This window comes from Mustela putorius, unplaced genomic scaffold (genome assembly GCF_011764305.1).
Source record: "Mustela putorius furo isolate JIRA1106 unplaced genomic scaffold, ASM1176430v1.1 tig00000129_pilon_pilon_pilon, whole genome shotgun sequence".
NCBI classification, from domain to species: Eukaryota; Metazoa; Chordata; class Mammalia; order Carnivora; family Mustelidae; genus Mustela; species Mustela putorius.
In genome coordinates this window covers 5,072,264-5,095,852 of record NW_025421290.1, presented here as the reverse complement: position 1 = coordinate 5,095,852, position 23,589 = coordinate 5,072,264, and the positions used below count along the sequence as shown (strand labels likewise).

The 23,589-nt window shown below is 35.1% G+C and overlaps 1 protein-coding gene across 1 annotated transcript in view; it reads left to right on the top strand.

Moving 5' to 3' along the window:
* Positions 1 to 23,589, top strand: part of NEMF (nuclear export mediator factor) — a 52,916-nt gene that overhangs the window by 20,848 nt on the left and 8,479 nt on the right. The window contains exons 13-25 of the mRNA XM_004738736.3: positions 157 to 365; positions 853 to 1,044; positions 1,335 to 1,398; positions 3,959 to 4,047; positions 9,617 to 9,720; positions 11,312 to 11,374; positions 17,613 to 17,725; positions 19,722 to 19,779; positions 20,260 to 20,318; positions 20,410 to 20,530; positions 21,645 to 21,924; positions 22,644 to 22,686; positions 22,829 to 22,878. Coding sequence (XP_004738793.2) covers positions 157 to 365; positions 853 to 1,044; positions 1,335 to 1,398; positions 3,959 to 4,047; positions 9,617 to 9,720; positions 11,312 to 11,374; positions 17,613 to 17,725; positions 19,722 to 19,779; positions 20,260 to 20,318; positions 20,410 to 20,530; positions 21,645 to 21,924; positions 22,644 to 22,686; positions 22,829 to 22,878 — 1,445 coding nt within the window. The remainder of the gene's footprint in view (positions 1 to 156; positions 366 to 852; positions 1,045 to 1,334; positions 1,399 to 3,958; positions 4,048 to 9,616; positions 9,721 to 11,311; positions 11,375 to 17,612; positions 17,726 to 19,721; positions 19,780 to 20,259; positions 20,319 to 20,409; positions 20,531 to 21,644; positions 21,925 to 22,643; positions 22,687 to 22,828; positions 22,879 to 23,589) is intronic.

Here is a 23,589-nt window from a genome sequence, read left to right as displayed (position 1 = left end):
GTATTATGTTTAGCTTTTTCAGTTTTCAAAAATGGTAACTTTAAAAAAAATGATGACTTTAAATACAACACTGTGTGTTAACTAAGTGGAATTAAAAACTGAAAAAATGGTTACTTTAACTGGCATTATAGTAAACATTTTTGTTTATTTCTTAAGGAAATAGACAAACTTAAAGGAGAGCTCATAGAAATGAATCTACAAATAGTTGACAGAGCCATTCAGGTTGTTCGAAGTGCTTTAGCCAACCAGATAGATTGGACAGAAATTGGGTTAATTGTGAAAGAAGCCCAAGCTCAAGGAGACCCAGTTGCAAATGCAATTAAAGAATTAAAACTACAAACAAATCATGTAACAATGCTACTGAGGTAAGTTTGATTCTTAGTTAAGCAGTTCATGTTTGTTTTCAGTTTGCTTTTTAAGTGTTCACTGTATTCATTTAAAATTTTTTTCTCTTTTATTTGGAAATTTTTCCTCAAAGATAAAGGAAAAACAATTTACATTGAGATGAGACACCTATTTAATTTTTTAAAAGATTTTATTTAGAGAGTGAGAGAGTGTGAGCGTGTGCATGAACACACGTGGGGTTGGACGGAGAAGGGGAGAGAGGGAATCCGAAGCAGCCTCCATGCTGAGTGTAGAGCCCATCACAGGGCTCAGTATCATGACCCTGAGATCATGACCTGAGCCAAAACCAACAGTTAGGCACTTAACTGACTGTGCCACTTAGTGTCCCCCCGCCAAATGCACTTATTTAAATATTGTAAACCATCTATAATGTAATTGAGGAAAAAAAACTTGAAAACAAAGTGATGTCATTGACATTAGTGAAATACTATTGAATATTTTTAATAGAAATCCATACTTATTATCAGAGGAGGAAGATGACGATGTTGATGGTGACATCAGTGTTGAAAAAAATGAAACTGAACCACCAAAAGGAAAAAAGAAAAAGCAGAAGAATAAACAGCTGCAGAAGCCTCAGAAAAATAGGCCATTACTTGTTGATGTTGATCTCAGCTTGTCGGCATATGCCAATGCCAAAAAGTAAGTGTTAAATATAAGTATGAATTGTAGGTAAAATACTACTCAACAAATCATTTAGGATATTAAGGATAATATATGTATGTATGTTGTGTATGTATGTGCTTTTGGGTGAAAACACTTTCAGATCTTATTTTTTGCGTTATACAACTTTGTTTTTATTTATATAAAATAAAGATGGGTAATGCACAAAACTTGTTTCGTGTGATTTGAGAATCTAAAATAAGATAAAATAAATAGAAAGCTAAAGAATAAAGATTTTACTTAAAATTAAGAGAAATATATTTTTCTAGATACTATGATCACAAGAGGTATGCTGCTAAGAAAACACAAAAGACCGTTGAAGCTGCTGAAAAGGTACTTAGTATTTCTTAGAGTGAATGTGAATTGTTTTTCTCTGCTTTAACTTAATGGCCCTAATTATTTCTTCTATTTAAATGAGGTTTTCTAATTCAGAAATATCTTTCAAATTTGATTTTGCTTTAAATATGTGTATTTCCAGTATTTATTTTCTTCCCCAAACCTCCTTCCCAGTCTATCCTGTCTCAGTAAATAGAGCTTTCTTTTTTCCCTTTACTTGGCTTAAAAATGTTGGACTCATCCTAGACCCTTTGCTCATAAACCATATCCATTCCCTCATCAGCATATCCGTGTAGCTTTTCTTAAAGGGTGTAACCAGAATCTGGCCACTAATTAGTCCAGGCCCCCATCATCTCTGTTCACATGGTCTTTAATAATAGCCTCTTCCTGGGTCTCTCTCATTCTACCCTTCTCCCCCTGTAGTTTGTTCCTCACACAGCAGCCATAGTGATCTTTTTAAAATTATTTCTGTCTGTTCAAAAGCCAGTTGCTTCCCATCTTACTTAAGACAGTTCAGGGGTGCCTGGGTGGTATAGTCTGTTAAGCATCAGACTCCTGGTTTGGGCTCAGGTCATGATCTTAGAGTTGTGAGATCGAACCCTATGTCAGGCTCTGTGCTCAGCCTGGAGTTCGCTTGGGTTTCTCTCTCCCTCTCCTACTGCTGTCCGCCCTCACCCCTTGGCCACTCTCTCAAATAAAAACAAGACAAAACAAGACCGTTCAAAGCCCTTCTGTCCTAAAGGCCCTACATGATCTGTTCCCCTCCCATCTAATCACCTGTACTCCTTTTGCTACACTCTTTCCAGCTACACTGGGAACTTAGCTGTCCCTGCAACAGTGATCCACGCTGCCTTCTCAGGGCATATGTGCTTGCTGCTCTTTCTTTTGAGAATGTTCTTCCCTCAGAATTTCCATGGTTTGATCCCTCCATTCATTGGCATGTTTTCTAAAATGAGACTTGATGAGACCTTTCTTGACCACTACTACTAAAAGTAGTACTGTCCTCAATCACTCCCTCTCTGCTTTATTTTTCTTCTTAAAAAACACCCCTTCCAGGGACCCTGGGTGTCTCAGTTGTTAAGCATCTGCCTTCAGCTCAGGTCATGATCCCAGAGTCCTGGGATTGAGCCCCGCATCAGGCCCCCTACTCAGCAGGAAGCCTGCTTCTCCCTCGCCCGCTCCCCCTGCTTGAGTTTCCCTTCTTGCTGTGTCTCTCTCTGTCAAATAAATAATCTTAAGAAAAAACAACAACAAAAAACCCTCCCAGCATATGTTTTTTTGTCTTCCCTCTAGAATACAGGTTGTATGAAAGTAGGATCTTTGTTTTACTCATTACGTTGTCCCAGCCCCTGGAATATTGCCTGGAACATAGTAACATTAATATCTGTTAAATGAGTGGCCTTCATGACTTGGCCCTCTGTTTGCCTCTCCAGCCTCATTTCTTGACATTTTTACCTTGAGCACTACTTTCTGGTCAAGCTGGCCTTTTCTTTTTTTGCTTACAGTGCTCTTCTTCCTATTTTTGCCTTGATAGTTCTATTAACCTTTCAGGCTTCAGCCCAAATGCCATTTTCTCAGAAGTACCTTGTTTGACCTAAGCAGTTATAAATTAGTTTCCCTTGTTTACTCTCACAGCATCCCTAGAAGTGATTAACCTATGTTTTATTTGAATAATTATGTATTTTATATTTGTATCTTCCCTAGACCCCTGGTGGGGTGGTAGTGAGAACTTTGTCTTGTTCACTTGTGTGTCTCAGCACCAAGTCCAGAACCTATTTATTACATGGTAGATACTCAATATCTGGTAAACAAATGATACTTTCTGTAATTTGTAGGTCTTGAGCAAATATTTGTATGTGGCAAATCTTTGACTTAAATTATTTTAATTTTTTTTTTTTTAAAGATTTTATTTTATTATTTATTTGACAGGGAGAGATTACAAGTAGGCAGAGAGGCAGGCAGAGAGAGAGGAGGAAGCAGGCTCCCTGCTGAGCAGAGAGCCTGATGCGGGACTCGATCCCAGGACCCTGAGATCATGACCTGAGCCGAAGGCAGCGGCTTAACCCACTGAGCCAACCAGGCGCCCTATTTTAATATTTAAGACAAAAAAATCTGCTTTCATGTGTGTATGGGATGTGTGTGTAAATAGTGCCATTTTGTGACATTTAAAAGTGATTTCTTGCCCTGTCATTTATTGGTGTTTTGTATATATATAACATATATATATATATGTTATTTAATTTATCTATCTATCTATCTATCTATTTATTTTTGAGAGAGAGAGAGAGAATGCATATGTTCCTGTGCATGTGGCTGCGGTGGGGGGTGGGGAGAGGAGCAGAGAGAGAGGGAGAGAGAATCAAGCAGGCTCCATGCTCAATGCTGAACCCAGTGCGGGACTTGAGCTCACAACCCTGAGATCATGACCTGAGCTGAAATTAAGAGTCAGATGCTTACCCAACTGAGCCACCCAGGAGCTCCTTACTTGCTGTTATTTAAATATGTTCTTAACAAAAATTTTTAACAAATTATTTAAAAACTCTCTTCTTATAAATAGGCATTCAAATCAGCAGAAAAGAAAACAAAGCAAACCTTAAAAGAAGTCCAGACAGTTACCTCTATTCAGAAAGCGAGAAAAGTGTATTGGTAAGTGTTTAACCTTTTAAAAATATAGTTTTTTGTTTTTATTAAAATTATACATGCACATTGTTTAGAAAATCAAGCAGTTCTATAAAGCTTGTTGCAAAAACCAGTAGCCCTGCAACATTTTACCCCTACTCCTGTTGCCTCCTCTCTATAGAAACTATTGTTAGCTCTTTCAGCTGATTACTTTTGGTATATCCCTCCCTTTCTCTTAGTAATATGTTTATATTGCTGCTTCTTAATTTTTCAGTTTTATACTCTATTAATGACTTCCACTGTATAAGATGAAGATTTTTTCTTTCCGCTTGTGTTGCATCACACACATACACACCACTCAGCCTCCTAGTAAAGGTATAGCCTAATTTGCCACAGTTGATATTCAGCATTAATATTATATTAATATTTTAGTTGCAGTTACAGCTGAGTCATATGACATTTTTTCTTTTCTTTCCCTGCTCAGCTTTTTGTCTCCCCTAAAGGTAAAAATTACTGTTTCATTTACCTTTCTCTTCCAAGTGTGTTCAGGCACATTGGAATTCTATCAGCATCATCTTGCAGAAATCTCTCATGAGCTTTTTGACCTACTTTGTTCTAGATCAGTTACTCTTAACATCTTAAGATCTTTTATTCTTAACCTGGAAATTCTCTTTACCCCTCTCTGTTTTGGATTCTCTGTCCTGCATCTCATAATTCCTTTTTCTTCACTGATGGAATATGTGTTCTAGAGGCTACATGAGAAGGGGGTATAAGATGTAAAATTTTTGAGGTCTTCTATATATATAAAAAAAATTATTTTTTTGGCTGGGTGTATATTCTGGTTTGAAAATGTTTTCTTCAGACTTTTAAAGTTATTGTTTATTGTGTTAACTTTCAGATTTGACCTTCAAAAGTCTGATGTCATTTTGATACTACTTTATTGAAAATTTGTGTTTTTTTTAATGCTCAGAAAGAAACCAAACCCAAAATGCAAAAAACAAACAAACAAAAAAAAACTTAGTTTTTGTCTTTCTGTAAACTTGTAGATCTTTTTTCTCTGTTTTCTAAAATTTCATAATGGTACAGGTTGGTGAAGATATTTTAATCCATTATGCTAGATTCTCTGTGACACTTTTTAATTTAGAAACTTTCAGTTCTGAGAAATTTTCTGGAAATATTTCTTAGCACTGTAGATTGTGTTTTCCTTTTTGTTTTGTTATTTTTTTTCTTTTTGTCTGGAAGTCTTATTTATTAAATATGGAACTCCTTGGATGGTCCTCCAGTTTTCTTGCATTTTCTGTTTTTCGACTGTTTATCGTTTTGTTCTTTATTCTGAGAGATTTCTGTATCTTTCAGTTCTTCCCCTGAATTTTTAAATGTTTTATTCCTTCCTGTCAAGTTTTTATTTTAATCTATTTTTTTTTTGTAAATCTTTTAAAACTTCCTTCTTCACTTTCTTAATACTGAGAATAGTTTTGATATATTAATTTTATTTAAAAGTATTCTTTTCTTGCAGGTCTTCTCTAAGGTTTTTGGTTTGGGTTTTGTTTTGTTTTGTTTTGTTTTAATTTGTTGGGTTTGTCTTCAACTTTTGTTAAAGACTTTTATTAATGTCTGGTAATTCTGAATTGTCTATTTACATTATTGTCTGTTCACATTTTTACTAGACTATTAAAATGCTGATTGGAAGTTCTCTCTGGGTGGCTGGGCTTATAAAATGATGTACATGGGCCATGTTGTGTGGAACTCTCAGTGTCTTTAGCTTTTTGACTGGTCTCAATTTTCAGGAAAGACTTTTTACCCTGCTTGCATAGTGAAGACCTGGCTGTCATAATTTTGGACGCCCAGTGGGAATAGATTGGGGAAGTTTAGTATCCCGTAATTCATACATTCACTTAATTGCCCTCTTTTATTTATGTTACCTCTACTTAGCAACTATGCCACTTTTCCCCTAATTCAGAGATACTCTTTGTACACTTTATAGAGAATTCTGGCCTTCTGTTAGGATATGGAAGATACAGCTTACTACCATGTTCAGAGCTGAAAAAAAGATCTAGGGAAGTAACTGCTTCTTGATCAGATTTTTGGCCAGTTTTCCTGTTTTTAACCCCATCTTAAACCCTATGTCTAACAGTACCATGTACTGCTATTTTAAGCTTTTTATGGGTTACACAGTGACTTGTTTCTTTGCTTTTTCCATTGTCAGCCTAGATTTCAGGTCCTTAAATCCAGTCGTTTTTCCATTTCTCGGTATGCTGTTGCATTTTTCTTCTCTCTTTCTCTTTTCTTTTCCTCACATCCCTGTTGATGAATAGAATAGACCTGTAATTTTCACATCTCATGTTTTTCTTAGGTATTGGTCTCAAGGTAATATTACTTCATAAAACAGATTGGGAAGTGTTCCTTTATTTTTTTTAAGATTTTATTTATTTGAGAGCGAGGTGGGGGGAGAATGAACGGGGGGGGGGGAGTGGCAAAGAGGGCGAGAGAGAGAGAGAGAGAGAGAGAGAAGCAGACTCCCTGCTGAGCAGAGAGCCCAATGTGGGACTCCATCCCAGGACCTGGAGATTATGACCTAAGCTGAAGGCAGATACTTAACTGACAGAGCCACTTAGATGCCTCTGGGAAGTGTTCCTTTATCAGTTGTCCTGGGTTATTTGACAAAATTCCACCTGTGAGGCTGAGTAGTCTTGAAGTTTTCTTTTTGGGAAACTTTTTCACTACAGATTAAAATTCTTTAGTACTTCTCAGATTGTTTGATTTTGGTTAGTAGTATTTTCCCAAGACTTTGTCTATTTCTACAGTTTGGAATGTACTGGCCTAAAGTTTTGATGTTCTGCTAACCTGTTAACATCTGTATAGTCTTTAATACCTTCCTTTGTCATTTATGATAATTGTCATTGTCCCGTCTCTTTTTCTTGGTTAGTCTGGCCAGAGGATTTTCAGTTGTATTAATACCTTTCAAGAACAAGTTTTGACTGTTGATCTCCACTATTATATATGTGCTCTCTATTTTATTATTTTCCTCTTTCTACCTTCCTTCAGGTTTCATTTGCATTTCCCTTTCTGATTTCTTGAGATGGAAACTTAGTTCATTGATTTTTTTGTTCTCCCAGACTCTTATCTTTTCTAATACATATTTCAGGCAGTAAATTTCCCTCTGAGCTTGGCTTTAACTATATTCCGTATTGTATTTTCATTGTCTTTCATGTGAAAATATGTTCTAATTTACATTGTGATTTCTTTACCCATGTGTTAATTAGAGTTACGTTTATTAATTTTCGAACCTATGGAGCTCTTTTGGTTCTCTTTTTGCCATTGATTTCTAACTTAAGTTGCATAATGTTCATTGATGGTATTCTGAGTTAACTCAACCCTTTGACATTTGTTATTGAAGCTTGCTTTATGGTCCAACATATTTGGAGTGTACTTTATTTACAAATGTTTCATAAGTAGTTGAGAAGAATGTTCTATAGTTGTTAAATGTATTTCTCTAAATATCAGTTAGGTCACATTCATTAATCAAATCTTTGGAATCTGTACTAATTCTTTTTTTAATTATTGTTTTCTCAATTACTGAGAGTTGTGTTAAGAATCACGTAATTGTGCATTTGTTTCTCCTTTTACTTCTGCTAGTTTTTGCTTTATAAGGTGATAAAAATATAGAGCTGTTATCTGTCCAGTAAATTGAGCCTTTTGTTAACTGTAATCAAATGTTCTTCTAACTTGTAACTTCTTTTTTTCTTCTGTGAGAGATATTAAAACTAAATCAACTTTATTTTGGTTAGTGTTTGCAGGATTTATCTTTTTCCATCATTATATTTCAACCTTTTTATATTTTAAAGCTGTATATATTATTTTCCAGTCTGCATTTTACATGGAGAATTGACTACATTTACATTTAATGTAATTTCTGATATATATGGGTTTAAGTCTAACCATTTTACTGTTTGCTTTCTATTTGTCCCAATTTTTCTTTACTCTTTTTTGTCTTTTTCCCTCCTTTTGATTTTTTTTCCCCTTTTAGTTATATGCTCCTTTACTAAGATAATTACAAAATTTTTACATATTTATGATTCTCATTTTCTGTCCTTGTGGGTTTATGTCATTTTAGAAACCTCTTTACCATCAATAAGGCAGTTGTTAAATAAGTATAGTACATACATTCAGCAGTGAAGACTTTTTTTTTTTTTAAGACTATATTTTTAGGTAATCCCTACACCTAACATGGGGCTCAGACCCACAAACCTGAGATTAAGAGTCACATGCTTCACCAGCTGAGCCAGCCAGGTGCCCCAAGAAGACATATATATATATATTTATTTATTTATATTTAAATTTTTATTTTTTTTAAGAAGATATTTTTAAATGAAAAAAGAAAGTATTTTCAGAATAGTTTGTGTTGTGTCCAAAAGAAAAGGTTTAGAATAGCATTTTATTTTAGCTTTTGTATGTATAAGGAAACTCCAGGGAGGCATACACAGAAAGCTAATAACAATGGATTACTGTTTGATAGTGGTAATAGGAACTGAAGGTGGATGCAGGATCTCTCTATACCTTTTTGTATAATTTTAAAAATTTCTAAACTGTGTATATGTATCAATAAAAAATCAAATTAGAAGACGGGAATAATATTGGGACATATAAAGGAGTTTAGTGTAATGCCTGTGCTTAATCTATCATTTTTAACCAGAAGTTTTTAAATTGTAGATTAAGTCATAAAGATTATTATCTTGGTGGTCAGGTGTAATATAGGAAATATTTCTGTTCATCTCTATTTTATGTCATTTTCTAAATGCCAAGCAAGTATACAATCTTTACTTTTTATCATGATGGTACATATTAATCATGAAAACCCAAATTACTTTGTTGAGAGAAGTTATAATTTTATATTTCTAAAGGTAATTTTTGCTCTATAAGTGTAAAGAATATCATGTCTGTAAACATTCAGTTGAAGACAGGATGGAAAAACTTTTCTTTTTTACCAATAGCCCCAAAACCTAGCCAGTGCCCCATTGGAAGAAAGATAAACCTAGGGACCATGTGACGTTTTATGCTTTTGCTTTATGTAACTCATCGTTAAGTCATCCTTAAGTTTAAGAAGGATCTGTTTGCAAGTGAGATAAGGAGAGAACATACTTTTTTTAAACATAGAATTTGGACACCTGGGTGGCTCACTTGTTAAGCGTCTGCATTTGGCTCAGGTCAGGATCCCAGCATCCTGGGATTGAGCCCCATATATGAGGCTCCGTGCCCAGCGGGGAGCCTGCTTCTCCTCTCCCCTCCCCCATACTTGTGTTCCCTCTCTCACTATCTCTGTCATAAGTAAATAAAATCTTAAAAAAAAATTAAACATAGAATTTAATTACCTTCTAAAGAATATCCTAAGGTAATTTGTATTGCAAGATTTCAATAAAAATTCAGTTTGATGCTTTAAGAAATTAAATCATCAAATTAAAAAAAATTAAATTATCAGTCTTAACATATGAAGGTAGGATAGCTTCACTGGGTTTTTTTTGTTTGTTTGAGAAAAGGATGTGAATTCAGGTGACTATAAAGGGAAAGAATGTTAACTTTTTTTCTTTCAATTTGATAGGTTTGAGAAATTTCTGTGGTTCATTAGCTCAGAGAACTATCTAATTATAGGTGGACGAGATCAGCAACAGAATGAAATGATTGTGAAAAGATATTTGACAACAGGTAAGTATGATTAAAATTTTAAAGAATTTTCTCCTAAGTAATTGGATCAGTTATCTCAGTATGAGAACAGGTTTTCATCTTCTACTCCTTTGCCTGACAGGTTTAATTGATAGAGTTTCATTGTGGTGGCTTATGTTTGTTGAATATGTGTTTTGACACTTAAAATGAGAATCTTAAAATGAGATTCTCATTTTAAGTGAATAGTCCTAAAGTAGTAGTGCTGAGCTAATCTGTAGTATTGGACTTTTTTTTTTTTTTTTTGAAGATTTTATTTATTTGACAAAGATCACAAACAGGCGGAAAAGCGGGCGGGGGCAGAGAAGCAGGCTCCCTACTGAGCAGAGAGCCCACACAGGACTCAATCTCAGGACCCTGAGATCATGACCTGAGCTGAAGGCAGAGGTTTAACCCACTGAACCACCCAGGTGCCCCAGTATTGGACTTTTGATTCCCTGCTGCATTAACAAAATAGCTTTCAGTCCTCCTGAATTATTGTACATCAAAATTTTAAAGGCTTGATTTTTTTAGTGCTGAAGTTCTTGACTTTTTTTTTTTCACATTTAGAAACAGGACTTAAGCCCTGTAGTGTAAGGCTTCTCATTTATTTTTGTTGGCTGATAACCACCACCTCACTGTGGTTGAACCCTCAGTGTGGGGTGTCTGAAATCAATAATCAGAACTAATTCGATGTCCACTGAAGATCCCAAACCAGAAACGGAAGAAACAGGGATCAGGTGATTACATGGGGCTTAGGGCTTGGTCTCTTGTTTTCTGTAGCTCTATTAATTGGGAGCTGAGCCTTTCTTGGAGCACTATGAGTTTTCCTCTTTGAATTTCAAATCCCAGACAAACTGTCATGGCAAACAGTGGCTGCTCATTTTACCTTTTAGGAACTGTGCACTTTCTTTTTCCCTTAAAAAAAGAGGAAAGATCTGACTTTTGCATTTGTTTGTTCATTTGGTTATTCATTGGTATCAAATACTTAGAATATAACTTGAAACCATCATTGTGGCTTACAAACCTTCTGGCTTCTTCTCCAGCCTCATTTCTTACCACTCTGGCCTTAGTGGTCTGGCCTTCTGACTCCTCTTCATATATGTCAAACATCCATGGTCCTCAGGACCTTTACATTTGCTAAGATAACTCATCTCCATGTGTCTCTCACCCTCTAGTCTAGATTGGCTTACATGGTAACTCAGCAAGTTTGTGAGAAAAATAGGAAACACACAAGGACTATTAAGTGCTAGGCTGAGAATTGGCACTTGGTCCCAAGGCCACATTCCGCCAAGGCAGATCATGGGACAGACCCAGACACAAGGGATGGGGAAGTGACTCCACCTCTTGAAGAGAAGCTTCAGGGTCACAGAGCAAAGAGGTATGGATAGCAGAGGAGAGAGGAACTGACCATTTTTGTAATCTATCATATTAGCATTGCTTTCCTATAAGGAAGCCTGTGAGAGCTCTCCTAGGGGTGGGAAATGAACTTTTCTTTATAGGCCCTCTTATACCCTTTGGATTTTGAACCCATTAAACCCATTAAAAAAAAAAAAAGAAGCAGGACTTAAAGTATTATTTCTCATTTGTTTTTAAGGGGACATTTATGTACATGCTGATCTTCATGGAGCTACTAGCTGTGTAATTAAGAATCCAACAGGTAATGTATTTCTCTTTATTCAGAACTTTAATTTCTTTCTTTAAAAAATTTTTAGTATAACTATAAGACAAAAATTGTTAATTGTTATTTTAAAGGACACTTTATAATGATAAAAGTGTCAATTCGTCAATAAGATATAACTATTATATATATTTTAAGGGTTTTTTCATTATTTATTTATTTGTCAGAGAGTAAGAGAGGGAAACACACACAACACAAGCAGGGGTAGTAGCAGGCAGAGGGAGAAACAGTCTCCCTGCTGAGCAAGGAGCCCGATGCAGGACTTAGTCCCAGGACCTGGGATCATGACCTGAGCCAAAGACAGACACCCAACCAACTGAGCCACTCAGGCGTCCCAGTCACTAAGACATAACTATTATAAACATTTATGCACCCAACAACAGAGCCCTAGAATTAGCCATGAAGCAAAATCTGTTAGAATCGAATCAATAGTAGATCAACAGTATTAACTGTTGAATAGATTAACAGTAATAATTCAGGACTTTAATACCTCACTTTCAGTCATGGGGAGAATAACTAGGTGTAAGATCAACAAGGAAATAGAAGATTCTGACAATACTGTAAGTTAACTAGACCTAACACATATATCTGGTATCCTCACCTAATAATAATAGACTGCTCAAGTGCATCTGGTATGTGCTCTAGGTTAGATCATGTAATAGTCTATAAGACAAGTCTTTAGAGCTACTGAAATCATACAGAGTAATCTTTCTGACCATAATGGAGTGAATTTAGAAAATTTCAAAAATTCACAAATGTGTGGAAATTAAACACATTCAAAAGTAACCAATGTCAAAGAGAAAATGATAGGGGAGTGTTTAGAAAATACTTTGAGATGACTGAAATGAAACACAATTTATCAAAATGATATGAGTTGCAGCTTAAACAGTGCTTACTGAGAAGTTTATAGCTGTAATGTTTATATTTAAAAAAGAAAAGGTCTAAGAAATGACAATGTATACATAAGCTCTAGAAAAAGAAAAGCAAATAACCTATAGTAAGGAAAAGAACTAATAAAGTTTAGAGCAGAAATGGGGTGCCTGGGTGGTTCCGTGGGTTAAGCCTCTGCCTTTCGCTTGGGTTGTGATGTTGGGATCCTGGGATTGAGCCCCATATCGGGCTTTCTGCTCAGTGGTGAGCCTGCTCCCCCCTCATTCTCTGCCTACTTGTGATCTCTCTGTGTCAAATAAATAAAATTAAAAAAAAAAAAAAAGTTTAGAGCAGAAATAAGTGAAACAGAATAGATAAAATCACAGATAAAATCAGTGAAACCAAAGTTGGTTCTTTGAAAAATGTCAACAAAATTAATAAAACTTTAGCTGGACTGACCAAAAAAAAAAAAGAGAGAATATTCAAATTCCTAACATTAGGAACACAAAGGGGAATATTAATACCAACTTTACAGAAATGAAAAGGATTTTTAAAAAATTCACTAGCTTCCTCTTAGAAAACACCATTTTAGAAATAATTGTATGGTATTCCATGTGGTAGATGTGTAGTAAGACAGCAGAACTCTGTTTTCTCATAAGTGGCTTCTTGAACCAAAGAAGGAACTTTTCACTGTGATAAAAATTAGATCTATAGTCTATATCTGGAACATGTATTAAATACCTTTGGAAGCTGCATTTGCTGAGGGGAAAAAAGATTGTGAGGGCATGCTACATACAATTGTATAGCAACAAATTAAATGATCTAAATGAGACCGGCTCGTTCCTAGAAAGACACAGACTACCAAAAACTGACTCAAGGAGAACTAGAAAATGAAAACAAACCTATAACAAGTAAAGAGATTGAAATAGTAATTTAAAAACAACAACAACAACAACAACAGTGGGGTGCCTGGGTGGCTCAGTGGGCTAAGCCTCTGCCTTTGGCTCAGGTCATGATCTCAGGTTGCTGGGATTGAGCCCTGCATTCGGCTCTCTGCTCAGCAGAGAGCCTGCTTCCCCCCACCCTCTCTCTGCCTGCCTCTCTGCCTACTTGTGATCTCTCTCTGTCAAATAAATAAATAAAATCTGTAATAATTAAAAAAATAAACTTAAAAAAACCCCAAAAACAAAAAAAGCAAAAACAAAAACCTAGGGTTGCCTGGGTGGTTCAGTGAGTTAAGTGTCTGCATTCATCTCAGATCATGATCCCAGAGTCCTGCTTCTCCTTCTCTCTCCGCCTGCTGCTCCCCCTGCTTGTGTTCTGTCTATCAAATAAATGAATAAAATCTTAAAAAAAAAAAAAAAAGACCCCAAACAAAAAACGTGCTCACAAAGAAAATTCTAGGCCCAGGTAGCTTCACTAGTGAATTCTGCCAAACTTTTTTAAAGAAGATTGAATACAAATCTTTTACAAACTTCCAAAAAAAATTGAAGAGATGGGAAAACTTCCTAACTCATGCTATAAGACCAGGATTAGCCTAATAACAAAACCAGACAAAGACATCACAAGAATTGGAAATTAATAGACTAGTATTGCTTATGAATAGACAAAAAAATCTTCAATGAAATACTAGAAAGCCGAATTCAGTAGCATATTAAAAGGATTGTACTCCATGACCAAGTGGGATTTATCCCAGGAATGCAAGGTTGGTTTAATGTATGAAAATTGATACAGTACAGTGTTAATAGAGTAAAGGACAAGAAGCACATGATCATCTCAATCGATGCAAGAAAAGCCTTTGGCAATAATGCAACACCCCTTTATGATAGAAAACACTCAGCAAACTTAACAGAAGGGAGCTTCCTTATCTTGGTAAAGAACATTTATCAAAACAAAACAAAAGAACATTTATAAAAACCCACCGCTAACATCAGACTTAATGGTGAAAGACTGAAAACTTTTCCCTTAAGATCAGGAAAAAGATAAAAATGTCTGTTCTTGTCATTTCTATTCAACCTTGTATGGAGGTTCTAAGTAGGCCCTTAGGTAATAAAAAGAAATAAAAAATATCCACATTGGTAAAGAACAAGTAAAGCTGTTCCTGTTTAGAGATGGCATGATCATATATATTTAAAACCTTAAGGAATCCACCAAAGATTATTAATTAGTAAACAAGTTTAGAATGTTTGGAATACTAGGTCATTATATATAAAACACTTGTATTTCTTTTTTTCTTTTTTTTTTAATTTATTTTTTTGAGAGAGATTGCACACACACGAGTTGGGGGACAGGCAGAGAAAGAGAATCTCCAAACCAACTCGTAACACATAGAGTGTTATGTAAGCCTAAGCTGGGCTCCATCTCACAACCAGTAAGATCAAGACTTGAACTGAACCAAGAGTCAGATGTTTAACCAACTGAGCCACATAGGCACCTCAAGTCAGTTGTATTTTTATATACTTGCAGTGAACAGTACTAAAGTAAATTAATAAAACATTCATTTATAATAGCATTAAAAAGAATAAAATATTTAATAAATTTACCAAAAAGAAATATAAGACATACACCCCAAACTATAAAGCATCATTGAAAGAAATTAAAGAAGACAAATAAATGGAAAAACTTCTAGTGTAAGGATTGGAAGTCCTAATGTTTTCTGATGACAGTACTTTGCATATTAATCTATAGATCTGATGTAATGCCTCAGAATTCCAGCTGACTTTTTTTTTGCAGAGATGGATAAGTTGATTCTAAAACTCACACAGAAATGCAAAGGACCCAGGTCAGCCAAATCATTTCTAAAAATGAAGAACAAAATTGGAAGACTCCCACTTCCTGATTTCAAAACCTCCTACAAAGCAACAGTAATACAGATAGTGAAGTATTGGTATGAGGATGGACAAATAGATCACTGAAGAGAATTGAGATTCCTCATTTATAGTCCATTGACTTTGGACAAGTGTATGAAAGCCTTCAGTGGGGATAGAGTAATCTTGTCAACAAATGGTGGTTGGTCAGTTAATATCCATATACAGAAGAATAAAACTTAGATCACTGCTTCACATCATTTATAAAAATTAACTTAAATACATCAAAAACCTAAACCTAAAAGCTAAAACTATAAAACTGTTAGAAGAAAATGAGGCATAAATTTCATAGTGAATCAGAAAGTCATTTCTTAGATAAGACATCAAAAGCATAAGCAACAAACAGGTAAATTGGACTGAAACACCTTAGTTCAAAGGACACTATCAAGAAAATAAAAAGACAACCAACAGAATGAGAGAAAATATTGGCAAGTCATTAATCCGGTAAAGAACCAGTATCCAAAAAACTCTTAAGTCTCAACACTAGAAAGGAAAAAAAAAAAAACCAGAAACAATTTAAAAATGACAAAGCATCCAAATAGGTTATTTCTCCAAAGATATAAGAATGGCTAACAGGCACATGATAAGAGCTTTGGCATCGTTCATCATTAGGGAAATGCAAATAAAAACCACACTGAGATACCACTTCACACCCAGTAGAATAGTTACAATGAAAAAATGGGCAAAACAAGTGTTGGTGAGGATATAGAGATTGGAACGCTTGCTATGCTGCTGGTGGGAATGGAACATGATGCAGCTGCTATAGAATAGAGTTTGGTGGTTCCTCAAAACATCGAACATCAAATTTACCATGTGACCTAGCAGTTCCACTCCTAGGTCTGTGGACGGACATACTAAATTTGTTTGCAGATATACTTCACAGCATTATTTATAATAGCCATAAAATGGAAACAACCTATGTGTTCATCAGTTGATGACTAATCAAGATGTAGTATATTGATATAATGGAATATTATTCAGTCTTAAAGAGACACTGGTAATTAACAAGGAAGAACCTTGAACACATGATGCTAAGTGAAAGAAGCCAGACACATTTGATTCCATCAACATGAAATTCCAAAATAAGCAAATCCATAGAGACAGAGTATATTTGTGATTGTCAGGGGCTGGGAAAGTGGAGAATGACTATTAATGGATATAGGATTTCCTTGGGGATGATGAAAATGTTCTGGAATTAGTGGTAATGGTTATATAGGTTTATGAATATACAAAAACCCACTGGATTATATACTTTAAAAGGGCAAATATGGTATGTGAATGATATCCCATTAAAAGATATTTGAAATTAACTAGGGATATATTATTAATATGCTTTTCATTTTGATGATTTAGGTGATTTGTACAAATTCTGGAAGTCTTCAGACTTTGAATAGACTTCTGAATTCTATCTGGAATGAAATTCTATCTGGAATGAAATTCTATCTGGAATGAATTCTATCTCACTTATTAGTATAAGTGAGAGGGCATTTCTTCTCTGATATGTTAGAACAATTGAAAGCCTGCTTTGTAAATATGTTTTTGTTGTTATTTATTTTTTATCTTACTTTAATACCATTATAGCTAACATAGAGTTTTATGTAAGTTTCAGGTGTACAATTAGTGATTCAACAATTCTGTGTATTACTCATTAGTGCTCAGTAAGATAAGTGTATTCTTAATCCTCTTCACCTCTTTCACCCGACTCCCCTCTGATAATCATGTTTGTTCTCTAGTTAAGAGTTTGTTTTTTGGTTTGTCTCTTTTTTTGTTTGTTTGTTTTGTTTCTTAAATTCCACATATGAGTGAGATCAGATGGTATTTGTCTTTCTCTGGCTTATTTTTCTTAGCATTACATTTTTTAGATGCATCCATGCTGTTGTTGCAAATGGTAAGATTTCATTCTTTTTCGTGGTTGAATAATATTCCACTGTGTGGACTCTTTATCCATTCATCTTTTGACAGACGCTTGGGCTGCTTCTATAATTTGACTGTTGTAAGTAATGCTGCAGAAACATGGGGTGCATATATCCCTCCAAATTAGTGTCTTCATATCCTTTGGGTAAATACCCAGTAGTGTGATTCCTAGATCATAGCGTAGTTCTATTAGTTTTTTGAGGGACCTCCATACTGTTCTCCATGGTGGCTGCCCCAGTTTGTATTCCACCAACAGTGCACAAGGCTTCCTTTTTCTCCATGTCCTCGCCAAAACTTGTTGTTTCTTGTGTTTTTTTATTTTAGCCATCCTAACAGGTGTAAAGTGATAATAACTTATGGTTTTGATTTGCATTTCCCTGATGGTGAGTGATACTGTAAATACATTGTTAATAAAAAACAGTAACTTCATGTAATATTGAAATTTAAATGTATCATTATTTAAGATGTAAGAGAATCAGATCTGTCATGCTGCATGTAATTTTCATATGTTGCTGTGTATAAAGTCTGTATGTGGGTACTGAAGCATTGCAGTGTTGTTCCTACAGGAGAACCAATTCCCCCTCGGACCTTGACTGAAGCAGGCACAATGGCACTTTGCTACAGCGCTGCTTGGGATGCACGAGTGATCACTAGTGCTTGGTGGGTGTACCATCATCAGGTAATAAGGGCTGTGGTCCTTTTTCTTAATTTATTAAGAGCTACTGTGTACCAGGACACGTGGGTGGCTTAGTAGGTTAAGCGTCTGACTCTTGATCTCAGCCCAGGTCTTGATCTCAGGGTCCTGGGTTCAGGTCCCACATTGGGTCCCCAAAATACAAGAAATAAAAAAGCTATTGTGTTCCAAATTTTGAGGGTATAGACATGAACAGGTGATTTTGTGAACAGCTGACATTTTGGTGCTGGGGAAGAATACATAAACAATGTCTGGTAACAAATGCTGTGAAAATTTTTTCTTAAAGCTGAGTAGGCAATAGAGAGTGATAAGGGCTACCATTTTGAATGAAGCATCAGGGAAAAGTAAGATGTGAGAAGACACCTAAATGAAGAGAGCGAATGATTCATGCAGTTACACAGATATGATTAGTGTTTCAGTTATGACTGGCGTACTGACCTAAAAGATCTTTCTGCTCTTCATCTTTGTTGGAATTTTTTGATCTCTCTTTGCCCTTCCCAAAAAATAGCTATATCTGGTGTTTTAGTTATTCTCCTTCTTAAATGCCATTTTATTTGATGATACTTTAACTCCAATTTTGACTTCACATCGCTGTTTCACATTTTCAATAATTAAAGTTGATAACAATGTACTTTTACAAGGTCCTAAAGCTATGCAGTAAGATAAAGAATTCAGTATTATTATCCTACCATAGTTTCATTTTACATCTATTTATATTCATTATTGTCTGCTGTGCTGTGATATTGTGTTTTCAGGAAATTAGTATCACTTCTGAGATGATATTTTCTGCCTCAGTACTGCTATAAGTGGCTTTAATTGTTTTATTGAATTTTTGAAAAGATTTTATTTATGTGACAGAGAGCGAGAGAGGGAACACAAGCAGGGGGAGTGGGAGAGGGAGAAGCAGGCTTCTTGCTGAGCAGGGAGCCTGATGTGGGGCTTGATCCTAGGACTCTGGGATCATGACCTGAGCTGAAGGCAGATACTTAATGACTGAGCCACCAAAGTGCATTTGAACTGGTTTTTTAAGGTTGAAATTAGTGTGCTTTTAACCCCTCCAGTATTTATGACAAAGATACTCTCAGATCTGGGGGTTTCACAGATAATATAAAATTTCATTTTTTTATTTTTTAAAGATTTTATTTATTTGACACATAGAGCATGCACAAGCAGGGGGAGTGGCAGGCTCCCCACTGAGCAGGGAGCCCAATGTGGGGCTCAATTCCAGGACCGTGGAATTATGACCTGAGCCAAAGGCAGACGCTTAACTGACTGAGCCACCCAGGCGCCCTGATAATGTGAAAATTTTAAAATATTGTGCAATTATCTCATTTTGCCAAATTAGAATATATTTTTTAAAAAATCTACTCTCATCTATATTTCCTAAAATGAAAGGTTATTTAAGTACCCCAACAACAGTACCTCAGGAAAGGATTTTATTTAATAAATACAGTTTTAGGGGCGCCTGGGTGGCTCAGTGCATTAAAGCCTCTGCCTTCCGCTCAGGTCATGATCCTGGGGTCCTGGGATCGAGCCCCGTATCGGGCTTTCTGCTCAGTGGGGAGCCTGCTTCCTCCTCTCTCTCTGCCTGCCTCTCTGCCTACTTGTGATCTCTCTGTCAAATAAATAAATAAAATCTTTAAAAAATAAATAAATACAGTTTTAGTAAATATAGCTTTATGATATAAGCTTATTAAACTGTCCTTATTTTTCTCATTATATCTCAAACTAGAGGAAACATGTGGACAAGGTCTGACTCTAACCCATGGCATTTGAAAATTATTGGTGTAGTGTATCCTTCATTATTTCTTTTCTGTTACTGCCAAAGGTATATCTGCCTTGAAGAGATATTTAGCATTGAGAATTTTTATACTAAATTATAAACTTTTTAGGAGACAGTGCTGTTTACTTGTCTATGACATTATTGAGTGAAAATTTTAAAAATATATTTCTTATGACAACAGTATAATGTGTTCCTCAGGTGTCTAAAACAGCACCAACTGGAGAATATTTGACAACAGGAAGCTTCATGATAAGAGGTAATGACTTGTTGGTGGATTATGGAGATGGTTTGAGGACCATTGCTAATAATATTTTCAAAACAGACTATTCTGATTTCATATATGAAATATCTTTATTTCATATATGAAATTTGTTATGAAATAAGGAATATTTTGTGCTTGCTGTGGCAAATTTAGCGTTTGTCATGTTATCTTCATATGTACTTTTCTTGATGAGAATGTGCTTTCACATAAAGTTATAAGGGTAAAAATGTATAGCATGACCTTTTTTCTAAAAACAGATCATTCAGGGCTTGACTAACTCAAAGATGAGAGCAAGTATTCATATTTTTTCTTTCTTAATTCTTATTCCTATACATAATACCAAATTCTGTGAATGCAAAATGTTCCTTCATGACAGATACAATACAAATTAAATATCATCACCAGTGTCAGGTGATTTGCAAACATAAAATGGAAAAAAGGATTTTTAACATTTATGTTTATTGTCTTTTATAGGAAAAAAGAATTTCCTTCCTCCCTCATATCTAATGATGGGGTTTAGTTTCCTCTTTAAGGTATTCCTCAGTTTCTTTGTTATTTTTTTTTTTTCTGATTTTCATGAGTCTTACCTAAAGTTCTGTCAGTGAAAAAGAACTATTTCCATAGGTAGATGAGTCTTGTGTTTGGAGACATCGAGGTGAACGAAAAGTCAGAGTGCAGGATGAAGACATGGAAACACTGGCAAGTTGTGCAAGTGAACTCATATCGGAAGACATGGATCAACTAGGTAGTTTACAGATTTTAATGAAGTAGTTTATAGTGCTCCCTGTTGTCTAGTTTATCTTCTAAGATCTTAGAAGATCATATTGACTTTGGGATCATTGAAATGTCAAAATACAACTTGCTGTTCAATTTTACTGAATTTAGTTTTTGGAAATGTTAAATATACTTGTTCTAGTGAACTATGAAGTATTTAATTAGATCTGTAACAAACGTAAATATATGAAGTAAAACTTTAGTATTTAATGGGTCAAACATAAATGTGTTCAGCAGAGATAGAGCTCAGTTACTTACAAATGAGCATTTACTTTTGGATTTAAGTATCAGAAGTGATACAAAGATGAGTTTATAACAAGTGTAATTTCTCACATGAGAATTTGGCTTGATTTAATAATACATTGGCTTCAAGCTGTGGTTGCTGGAATGAATTTACTCACCTACATAAAAGAACGAGGGAACGTACCCCCTCTATTATTTTTACAATTATTCTCATAGGGTTATTCCTTTTTAGGACTAATATTGCATTGTTTCGTTTATAACTACTGTTGCATTACAAGATTTTTAAAAATTTTCACCATGTTCCTGACACTGTACAAAGTTCTCTATTTACATTATTTTTTAATGGAATTCTCAGAACCATCTTTGTCAGATGGTGATGGCATCTCCTTTTATAGGGGAAGCAACTAAAGAATATTTTACTACTAAACGGTGTTTCTTTTGCGAAAGTGTGACCACCTTCTGTGTGCCAGTTGTATTACATGTATCGTTTCATTTCACTTCTCATGTGCAAGTTACAATAACAGCAGCAGAACTTACAGAATTACTTCTCTTGTCTTCCTTTTTGGAAATACCTAACCAAGAAAAGTTAAAGTTTTCATTGAAGAAATGGTTGCAATGTCCAAGAACTTTATTAAGTGTCTTGGAGAGCATTTATTCCAACCAGTTCATGATACAAGAGTATCCTTTTGTCTGACTGTCCTTTAGAGATGATCAGGCTTTTTTTTTTTTTTTGATCTTTTGGAGAAACGGAGTCAACAGAATGCCTTTTTGAAGTTTTTAAGGTAATCACCTAGCTTTGTTATGTTGGTATCACTCTGACTTTGTTTACGATAACTCTGCAGATGGAGGTGACAGTAGCAGTGAAGAAGATAAAGAGGAATCACACGAAACTCCTGTGGAAGTAGAACTTATGACTCAGGTTGACCAAGAGGATATCACTATTCAGAGTGGTGGGGATGAGCTAAATGATGAACTAATTCAGGAAGAAAGCTCTGACGATGAAGGAGAATCTGAAGATATAGCAAAAGATCAGGAACCTGTTGGTGAAATGAAGGATGAAGAGGAAGAGACATTAAATTATCCTGATACTACCATTGACTTGTCCCACCTTCAATCCCAAAGGTAATTAAAAACGGTTATTTTATAGCTGGCAATGATAGAAGAAATAATCCTTCTAAAACAATACCAAGGTTGACTTTAGTACTTTTACCTTCTATTGTCCTATAGTCTTACTATGTTTTTACCATTTGATTGGGGGATAGATTTCACTAAAGAAATTTCCAGGACCCAGGTAGAAAAATACAGTAAACGTAAAAGTGGCCAAAGTAGGTCAAAATAGAAACAAGTATATGAGTATAAATGCTGATAATGTAAGGAAATTCCATAAAAAATTTGAAGCATTTTAATCTTTAAAGTCTTACTGATCACCAAGTAAAGAATATCATTGTTTTACAAGCTTTATCACTAAGATAGTTAAGAAGAGCTTAGGAATCAGGCCAGAATTGAGTCTTAGGGTATGTGCCTGAGCAAGTTACTCTGTGTCTGAGCTTCAGTTTCTTCCTCTGTGAAAATGGCATATTACTGACCCCCCATAGGGTTTTGGTGAAGATTATATAAAGCATTGGGCAGTGCCTGGCACGTTGTAAGTGTTCAATACATGTCCGCTATTTAAGAATTTATTTAAAAGTGTGAGACGAGCAATATCGTTCTTAAAAATTTTATCAGGTGTGAAGATTTTTAGATTGCCAGTAATTAAGGGTGTGATATGGGAATGTTTGCGGACTTTGTAAATGAATGCCTTTTATAGGCTAGTAGATGCCTCTTTCTGCTTATTCTCATAGGTCCCTTCAGAAATTGGCTTCAAAAGATGAATCTTCTAATATGGTAAGCTATTTTCAAAGTTTTGTGAAGAATATCATGTCTTTCTCATTAAATCATTTTTTATTTTTAATTTTACTTTCTGGAAGATTAATAGCAGTGATGTTATTTTTTATATTTGCTTGTGTTTTTTGTTTTGTTTTAATAGAGTGACAGTAAGTTACAGAGTCGGAGACATTTGTCAGCCAAGGAAAGAAGGTAAACAAATTTGTGTTATCTAACTGGAAAGCATGTAAATTTTTATTTTTGGTTACTGATGATTCAGTTACGATAGGTAACTTAGAGGTTCTAAAGACCTCCCTTATTAAAATTACCAAGATTTAGCATAAAACTTGTTTAGTTCTTAATATTCAGCTCTAATAGGTTTTTCTGTTTTAGGTCCCTAATTTGTCGCTACAGTCAGTGAGATAGGTCAAGTAACATGAGACAGACCCTTTGTTACATAAATATGTGCATTAAATAGGCTGGTTCTAGGATAATATTGGCAGGAATAAGCAGGAATACTTCAAAATGATTAGGAAAGTTTCATTTAATAGAGAAGACTTTTTTTTTTTTTTTTTTTTTTTAACATAGAAGGTCTCAGGAGGCAAACAGAAAGGCAGAAGCAGAAGGAAAGGGACAACTGAGATAATCACTATAGGGTAAGAAGGCTATATAAAGCTAGTAACACAGTCCTTGAAGAGACTCTAGAGTGGAATGGATAATAAACCCTTTTGCTTGAAAAAGATAGTTATTAAACAGTTTCAGCGAACTCTCTGAGGACACAGCACTATGCTAGATACTGAGTACAAAGAGGTAAAATATAATAAAGTTTGTGCCTTTAAGGAGTTTTTGAGTCCTGGATTCAGGAAAAAGCCATACAAATAGGGATACAGTAGTTCAAGAGTAAGAAACGGCTGTGAGTCCAGG